At 35.8% G+C, this 9,879-nt stretch overlaps 1 protein-coding gene across 1 annotated transcript in view; it reads left to right on the top strand.

Annotated features, from left to right (window-relative positions):
- The first annotated feature begins 1,228 nt into the window (after positions 1-1,228).
- DLG2 (discs large MAGUK scaffold protein 2) overlaps positions 1,229-9,879 on the top strand; it is a 2,099,601-nt gene continuing 2,090,950 nt past the window's right edge. Inside the window, 1 exon segment of the mRNA XM_019643522.1 lies at positions 1,229-1,306. Coding sequence (XP_019499067.1) covers positions 1,282-1,306 — 25 coding nt within the window. The 5' untranslated portion in view covers positions 1,229-1,281.

A 9,879-nucleotide genomic window follows, 5' to 3' on the forward strand; every position in this document is an offset into this window, starting at 1 on the left:
ACTCTGTTTATATGCTCTTATTTTTTAATATTTACTATATAGCCATGTCAGCGATTACAAAATATTTTTTAGTACAAAGCCCAGATGTATAAAATTTTTTTTTTTTTTTTTTTTTTACTGGGACAGGGGAGGACCTGTTCCCCAGCTACAATTTCTGCTCAGGAATTTGTAGCAGTCAAGGCACGAGGGCTTTGTATCCTCAATGTAGGTTGCTTTGTCAGCAAAGGATCATGAGTTTTACCTAGTCTCTTCTGTCCAGTCAGTCATTCTGAATTCCAAGTAGTAAGCTTTCTGCATAAGTTCAATTTTTAGTAAGTTTCTCAAAGCTATTTCAAGACTTATAGCCAAATCACCTCCATTATGAAACAGTCCTCCTGACCCCATTTGTTTTAGGATTTAAGACCAAGAGGAACAATGTACTATAAAGTAGAAAATCCTGTGAAAATGTATTACTAAGTTAAAACTTTCAAAGATTATGGGTAAGATTATGTATCCTGTTTCTTCTGATGACACCATCTTGCTAGCCACTGAGGCCCTAACTCTGTTAGGGGAAGATTCTAAGGCTTATCATTTTGGAGAGGTGTAATATCTTTATCATCTAAAATGTGATAAGACTTGGAATAAACTTGTTAGATTATGTTCTATTTAAAATTCCTTAAAGTAATAGACAATAAATGATTTTAAAAGGTAAAATTATATATGAATTTTAGGCAATGGCTTTACTTCCATTTATTTACTCAATTATTTATCCACTCAACAAAGATTTATTGAGTGCTTGTTATGTACCAGACACTGTTCTAGGTACATATTTTGCAGTGGGAAATGATACTCAGTTTCTGCTTTTATGGTGTTTAAAATTTATTAGGGAGGTAGATGTGGAAACAGGCAATTTCAATGTTGTGTTAACACAGGTTAACACTCTGTGTCATGGAAACAGACAAAGAGCACCCAACATCATCTAGAGGAGTCAGGGAATTCTTTCTGGGAGATGTGACAGTTAAGATCAGACCCAAAAGACCAGTAGAGGTTCACCAGACAATGTGGGGAATGGTAAGATGCTGTTTCAGATCATTATTTATTTTCTTTGCCTTGAACTGTATCACCACAGCATCTATCATCATCACCACCATCATCATCATCATCATCACCACCATCATCATCATCATCACCATCATCATCATCATCATCATCATCATCAATAGCAGTGATATTGTGGAAAAAACCTAGACCAGTAGTCAGAAGACCTGGTTTCTAGAAGAGTCAAGATCAGATATCACTGAGATGGATTTTCAGTCTGTAAATTTAGGTATGTAAAAAATACCCATTTATTTTTTATTTCTGAATCATAGTCACTGAATGGTAGACAAAATCACTCCACTGTACTTTGAGGTTTTTCCCTACTTCTCTGGGGTTATGGTAAAGTTCTACCTGGAGGGGGGCTATTGATTATGTGTACATAATCGCTTACTCTGAGACATGAGTTGTTGTGTCTAGATAGTTCTTTCTGGTTTGGCAGCGATTTGCTACTTCCAAGACATGGATTTTTTCCCCCCCAGAATTTCTTTGACTCTTTTTACTTAGATGCATTATGACATCATTCCTCTCTGGGGTCTTACTGGCCTGGGGCAATGCTGCCAGGAAGCAGAGTTTAGATCCCTGCTATCTTGGGACCCAAAGCCTTCTCTCTCTTTTTTTCAGCTGAGAAAGTGTCTTCCTAGACTTGGGAGGGGCTATGCGATATCTCCCTCTCCCTCTGCATATAACTGAGAATCTCTTTTGTCTTTATAACAAACTCTTCTTTTATTCTGAGGTCTTAGGCTTTAGGAAAGCAAAAAGTAGAATAACTTAAAAATCCTTCTGTTTTCTGTCCTGGCAAATACCTCCCCTGAGGCAATCAAGTATAAACCAAGTTACCCGCTTGAATGAGAAGAAAGGAATGGGAAAATTTAGAGAAAGGAGAACATTCACATCTCAAAATGCCAATCTCCCACATGTACAATCAAGTTTACATGTCTTCTTAGGATGAAGCCACCAGGTGACCTCCTGAAAATCATGTAATCCTTTTGAACTTCAGTTTCCTTTTCTAAAAGGGGTTTAATACCTTTTACTCCCATAATATATGTTGTTTCTTTTCCACCTCAAATATGATAGCATATGTGAACTTCACTTTTGTAAAGTTAGATAGTGATAGAATTAGGACCAGAAGCTCACCCAGTGCTCTTTTTTCACAGTATGAGTATGGTGTTCTTTGAACAAGTGAATGGCATTATGTTGCAGCGGAAAGAGCCCTGGATGGAATCCAGTCTTTACCACAGCTTGCTGTGTTATCGAAAGAAAATCCACAGATTGAACTCCAAATTCCTCATCTTAAAACATAACTATAGTAATAATACTCACCTCTTAGGATTATTATGACAGTAAAACTATCTAGTCCATGTAAAAATTGTATTGTAAATAGAAAAGTACTACATAAATGCTTATCATCAGAAAGAATACTTTTTTGTTTTTGTCCAAGGAGAAGGAAATTTGTGTTCAGAGTCAGAGTCCCCTTCCATTAGTGGTCTGGATCCTGCTTTCTGGTCAGCTTTGGAGCAAGCCTGCCTAGATATGGCGAGGACGCCTCTGTTGACAGACAGGAAATGCCTTCCGGTACTATTTTATAGATTATGATAACATTTCTTAGGAGTATTTTTTCTCTGTCAATGATACTAAAGCAATTTGTAAACCATCCAGTATTTACAAAATGACTGCAGTCTTTAGATCTGCTTTAAGTCTGTCCAGACATTTTCCCCACAATTTAAATTGAAGTTTTATTAACTTTTTAAAAATTTTCCTAGTTTGTTACAACTGGAACGATGCGTATTTCAACATTCAGTTGAAATGCAGTTTGCTGTTTTCTTCCTTTCTATTTATCATCACTTAATCTTACACTTTTTCCCACTGTTCTCTTCAATTCTAAAGAAAGTCTGAAAACATGGCTTTCTGAAAGGTAGTAATGTAAATTCACCATTTTATACTAATATCTCTTTGTTTCAACAGAGGAAATATTCTAATGAACAGGTGTTTGTTGAAGTATATTAAGTATTTTTCTTTGGGGGGGAGGGTGTTGAGAAGATAAATTATTGCTAGGGACAATTACAGAAAAAAGTCAAGTTCCAGAATAGCATAATACATAAAAGTATGGGCTTTGGTGGTAGACCAGAGTTCGAATCCCGGTTCCAACATTTACTGGTTGTGTAGCCTTGGACAAGTTACTTCATGTCCCTCAATTTAAGTTTCCTCATTTGCAAAATGTGTATAGTTGTGTTTCACAGGGTTCTTGTAAAGATTGAATAAGGTGATCTATGCAGAATGCTTAGCATTGTTTAACAAATGCTAGCTAGTCTTATTAATAGTGAAATGACACCTTTGCTTTATCACCTTGAACTGTAAATTTTAATATTAAAAAGCTTATTTATAAAGACCTGGTACAAAGGTAACTTTTCTATTGGCATTCATTTTATTATTTTCATATGAATATAATCAATTTATAAAATAACAAAAACAATAACATCAACAATAAAAATTCAGCTAATAAAATATTTTTATTTGCTAGTCATAATGTCTCATAACTAATGGTCAAAATTGGGACTGCAATTTTGCATATATTCATTAAAAATGGTATGAGAGAAAAGAAACCTAATTATTCTTGCTTGTTTTAATTGACATATATCACACTGTAGTTAAGGTGATCTTTTCAAAACTTTAAAAAATGGCCATGCTTATCTTCATTTAAAAACCTTCCATCTTAGGAGGGGGGTTGTCACTTCAAGGGGTAAAAAGTATAACTATTGCACTGTGTTGTACAGCTGAAACTAATTCTAAAAAATGTGTATTTCATAATAAAAAATAATTTAAAAAAAAACAAAAACCTTGCATCTTGTCATTCCTCCATGGGTATAAGGCCAAACTTAACATGGCATCAGCTTATTTCCCTGCCTTCGTGGCACCTGGTACCTCATCATAGCATTATTGCACTCTAATTTAATCTTTTACTTTGTTGAAATTTCCTATTTAATTATCTTCACTTTTAGACAAAAATTTCTGAGAGGGTAGAATATTGCCTATCTTGTTCAGTATTGAGTTCCTAATGTCTGGAACATAGTAAGATACTCAATAAATATTTGATTAATAAATGAAAGAATTTATTATTTCTATCTGTCAGACTTTTAAAGGTGGAACCATTTTCATTTATGTCTTATGAATACAATTTTTATATTAATAAACCCATGTGAAAATTAGTGATTCAATATTTAACTCTAGATTCTAAAATTCAGTGATACAATTTATATCTGATTGGTCGTTTTAATTATTTATTTTCATAGAAATATGCTCAACTCTTTCTGGAGGATTAGGGGTGGTATTATGGAGAGAACACTTACTTGGAATCAAAAGGTTTAGAATTAAGCTCTAAATCTATTATTTAGTAGTTCTGTGATCTTGGATAAGCCACTGTGAATTTCAGTTTTATGTATAACAGGCATAATATGACTTCTCAGTGATGAGAATCAGATAAGATAATGCATGTAAAAGTCTTACTAAACTGTAAAAAATGTTGCATAAATTTATGTAAAGAATTTCATTGTTCTAAATGCTTTGCTCTCAAAGATTTGTGTATTAAGTTTATCCTTTCCTCTACTATACTTTGATCTTAGTTTTCCTGACATGTACTCTATAATTCTTCTTTATTTTTAGTTGTGGCAAATAATTTTGTGTTATCCTTTCCTTCTTTCTAAAAGTTCATTTGTTAGCACTATTGCCACTTGCTGTTTCAAATTTAAATTACCTGTGCCAAATTATTTATAACTTTTGGTGATGCTATTCTTAAACCCAAAAGAGTTGAACCTTAATTAACAGACACATGATTACCTACAATTTCAATTATGTAACATTCACTATATCCTTTGCATTGCACATTTCATGCAAAAAATTTTATTCAAGAAATTATTTCCCCTCCTGTTTCCTCCTGTGCCTACCTTCAGGTAATCCAAATTTAGTTTCATTCTTTCAGGGGTTTCATTTCATAGATTCAGGAATCATATGAAGATAGATTTTCTTTAACGAAGAAAATAGGATTGAGGCCATTAGATTGGGGATTCAGTTGAAAAATTTGGACATCAGTTAAAATATTAGTCTTGACTTACTAGGATAATTATTTCAACGTACCACTTTATTCAATTTGTCAACTACCAACATCTGGCTAGGGATATTTGGCTTGTACAATAGGATCCTTGTATCTTGTTTTGTTTTTTGTTCTTTTTTGTTGTTGTTGCTTAATTTATCATTTTGCGTATGTAGTTTTAGGTTACACTCAAGCTCAAGCTTTCATTAATAAGATACAAGAATTTACGTAGAGAGCGATAAAGGATGTAATGGCATTGACCCCACCCAGGTGGTGATAAAAGGCAGCCACAATTCCAGCACTAGATGATGGCACTCAAAAGCCTACGTTGTCTGAGAGAGACTTGACTATATTTGACCATTTGTTTTTTATTATACTCTAGCATCTTGTTTTATGTGTCAGATTTTTCTCTTACAGACATGAAAGGCATAATAAGCTCTGTTGGTTTAGAGAACATCTAGCTGCTTTGAAGCAAAAGTGTGCTTCACTTAATAAATATGTGTTGAATGAGTTAGTGAAAGTCTCCTTACCTAGCAGACTACATTTGTGGATGTGGTTATGGAAAGGCTATTGATGCATTTCTTAAAATTTTATTAAATTTATTGGGGTGACATGGGTTAATAAAATTATATAGGTTTCAAGTGTACAATTCTATAATACTGGGTTGTCGGAAAAGTCATGATGTATTTTTTCTGTTTTTTGTTGCAAAAATATGTCATGACTTTTCTGACAACCCAATACATCGTCTTTGCATGTGTTCACCACCCAAAGTCAAATCTCCTTGTTCACCCTTTACCCTTATATACCTCTCCCCTCACCCCTTTTCCCCACTGGTAACAACCATACTCTTGTCTGTTTATGAGTTTTTGTTTCTTTGTCTTGTTTGATTGTTTGTTGCTTTCTATTTTATATCCCATGTAAAATCATACGGTTCTTGAATTATTTTGTCTGACATTTTTCGCTCAGCATGATGTTCTCAAGATCTATCCATGTTGTCACAAATGGCAGTATTTTATCTCTTCTTATGGCAGAGTAGTATTCCATTGTGTATCTATACCACATCTTCTTTATTCATCTATCAAAGGACAGTTTGGTTGTTTCCATGTCTTGGCCATTGTGAATAATACTGCAATGAACATAGGGGTTCATATATCTTTATGAAAAAGTGTTTTTACATTTTTTGGTTAGATACTCAGAAGAAGGATTGCTGAGTCATATGATAACTCTATTCTTAATTTTTTGAGGCATCTCCATACTGTTTTCCATAGCGGCTGTACCAATTTACATTCCCACCAGCAGTGTATGAGGGTTCCTTTTCCTCTACAGCCTCTCCAACACTTGTTATTACTTGTCTTATTGATAATAGCCATTCTAACAGGTGTGAGGTGGTATCTCATTATGGTTTTGATTTGCATTTCCCTAATAGCTAGTGAAATTTAGCATCTTTTCATATACCTGTTGGCTATTTATGTCTTCTTGGAGGAGGTGCCTGTTCAGGTCCTCTGCTCATTATTAATTGGATTGTTTGTCTTTTTGTTGTTGAGTTGTGCAAGTTCTTGATATATTTTGGGTATTAACCCCTTATCAGAGATGTTGCTTGCAAATTATTGATACATTTTTGAGAATTGACACAAGAATAAAAGATCAGAAAAAGTGAACACCCACAAAAAATGCCACAGAAGTAAAAAAGAGTTTAAAAATTATACTTGTAAAGAAAACCAAAAAAGATTTTATTGGGGAATTAGGGGAGGGAAACAGCATTGGGGAATCGGGGAAGGGGAACAGACAAGTTGCTGTCCTTTTGTTTTTCAGTCTAGTTGTGGAGGATGTCGCTTCACTGGCCCATGTTGGTATTGTAATTGCGTTCTTCCTGGGTGAGGCAGATCGGTTGCCAGCCTCTGGATGGCCACTCACGGTGGCTCTTGGCAGCTCACACCGGCTGCCAGCTGCTCATGCTGGCTGCTGGCCACACAGTAGCTTATGGCAGCCCACTGCAGCAGGGGTTGCAGCCTATGCTGTTGCCGGCGACTCACAGCAGCCCAGCTCCAGGTCGAGCTGTTGTTCAGCATCTTAGCTGTAGAGGGCAGTGTCACTGGCCCGCATGTGGGATCCGAACCGGGGCCCTGCTGCTCAGAGCTGGCATCCCAAGCCAGCTGTTAACCAATGCGCCACTCGGCCAGTCCAAAAATATTCTTGAGAATCAACTTACTATATGGAATTTACAATAAGAAGTTGGATATCTTATTGGTACATTTCATATTACACATCTTTTATATCAGTAAAATTTATAATATACTTATGGCTGCATTAATCACACTTTTTTTTTTTAAAATCCAGAGAAGTGGTTGTTAAACATTTACCAGTATATCTCTATTTGGAAGCCTAGTGAAGAAAGTATTTCAGGAGTGCAAGAGTATCAAATTCTGCTGTTGGTCACGTGAAATGACTGAGCATCAACCACTGGATTTAGTAATATGGAGATGATCGATCAGTAACTTTGGCAAAAGCTATTTTCATGGAATTATAGGGGAAAAAAAAGTCTGAGTAGAATGGTCTCAAGAGAGAATGAAAGGAACAGAGGTAGAAACAGTAAATATTTTAAGTTTTGCTATCGAGGGAAACACAGAAATAGGGGACTATAATTAGTTGGAGAGGAACAGATGATAAAGGAATGTTTTTAAAAAATCACTGATATTACAGTTATTTGTATGCTGGTGGAAATGATTGAATGGAGAGGAAACAGTTGATGATGGAGCAATGTCTCTGAGTAGGTGAAAGAGAAGAGGTTCAGGTGCCCAAGTAGAGGAGTTGGCCTTAGAGAGAAGCACACATATTTCATCCATAGTAACAGAAAGGAAGGAGAATAGAGGGGTGCGGTTACAAGGAAGTCAGTAGATGTTATGTTTAGAGCTTGTGGAAGTTCTCTTTTGATTTTCCATGAAATAGGAAGCCAGATTATCAGCTGAGAATGGCTGTGGGGAAGAAAGAGGTGGAAGGTTTAGGAGAAAGGAGATATGATAGAAAGTGCTCAATAAATATGAACTGTTGTGATTATAATTGGTATTTAGTCTGTGAAAGGATTAGACCGGAAGAGGGAGAGGGCTTTAACATTCAAAGACAATTAGTTGTCTTTGTGGTAATGATTGTGGTAATCATTTCACAATGTATACCTACATTAAAACTTCACACCTTAAATACATACTATTTTGTCAATCATACCTCAATAAAGCTGGAAGAAAAAGAATGAGCCTTAAAGCAGAGCAATTTTGATGAAGATCCGTCATATGATTTGGAAATATAAGGTAAGAAGAGAAGAGCTCTCTCTGGTCAGGTGGAGAAGCGCCAGGAACACCAAGAGAGACATTTGAAGGAGGTGACCTTCATTCAAAGTAAAGCTCTTACTCATGACAGAGTCTGGGCAAAGGATGAACTTGGGGAAAACTGATGATAATTCCAGTTGTCTTTCACCCCAGATGATACCCATAAGAAACCACTTTCATAAATGTGCCTTGCATATTAAAAGTTTGCATATATTAATTCCTCAGACAGTAACTCCTCAAACAGAGAGAGAACAAATAAAAAATATGTAAATCATAAAACCAGGAAAATTACCAATGTAGTGTTTCAGACTGGCCTGGTCACTTTAGTTGCTGCCATTTTCTTCAGAAGCTTTCTAAGCATAGTTTTACAAAACACAAGTTGGTGATGAAAGCAGTTGTTCACTGGTTAAGGTGAGTCTTGGCCTCCCTCGTAATGCATTCTAGGTCTGAGTACGTCAGTCACTGTATTTTATATTCTTTGTGGTACATAAGTATTGTGTAGTTAAAACCATGTGACTTGACATTTTCTGAATACATCGTCGTGTTGGAACAATATAGTTAAATCTCATTAAAAAAAAGACGTTTGTCGTCTATTAAACACACACAAAAAGACATTTGTCGTCTATTAAACTCTCATGACTTTTTCAAGGATATTTTGTGTTCTGAGGGATAAAAGCATGTATTCAAGAAGCCATGATATAACAGCATGTATTAAGAATGCCTATGGTATTTGTGTAGGCAAAATGGTTTGGAGAAAGGGTGATAGTGATTACTTTTAACTGTCAGAGATGGCTTTATGGAAGAGAGAGCATTTGTTCTAGACCTGCTACCCTGCTAAAGTAAATCCACCTCGTGCATTCTTGGAACTCTGAAGCTGGTTCCAGGGTGCCATTTATCTTCGGAAGAAACTTTTTCCTTCCTTCTTTTTTTTTTTTTTTCTAAGGAAGGCACAGCTCACAGTGGCCCATGTAGGGTTCAAACCAGCAACCTTGTTGTTCAGAGCATGTGTGCTCTAACCAACAGCCACCTGGCCGCCCCAAGAGAGAGCATTTGAGTTATGTCTAACTTAAGGGAAAGTAGGTTTTTGGTTGACTTGTTGATTGCTTTCTATATACTAGACATTGTACTAAGTATTGCATAATTTAATCCTACCACCTATGAGGAAACTAAAGCTCAAAGAGATTAACTTGTTAAAGATCACACACAGTAAGTAGATTTTAGACCTAGATCTAGCTGACAACAAACCCTTTCCAATATTGCACACTGATTCTAGGGAGAGATAGTGGTATGGGGGAGCATATTCCAATACAGGGAGCAGTAGGAACAAAGAAAAGTACAAAGGTAAGAAAAACGAGAAAGAGAGAGAGAGAGAGAGAGAGAGAGAGAGAGAGAGAGAGA

Source organism: Hipposideros armiger, unplaced genomic scaffold (genome assembly GCF_001890085.2).
Source record: "Hipposideros armiger isolate ML-2016 unplaced genomic scaffold, ASM189008v1 scaffold_79, whole genome shotgun sequence".
NCBI classification, from domain to species: Eukaryota; Metazoa; Chordata; class Mammalia; order Chiroptera; family Hipposideridae; genus Hipposideros; species Hipposideros armiger.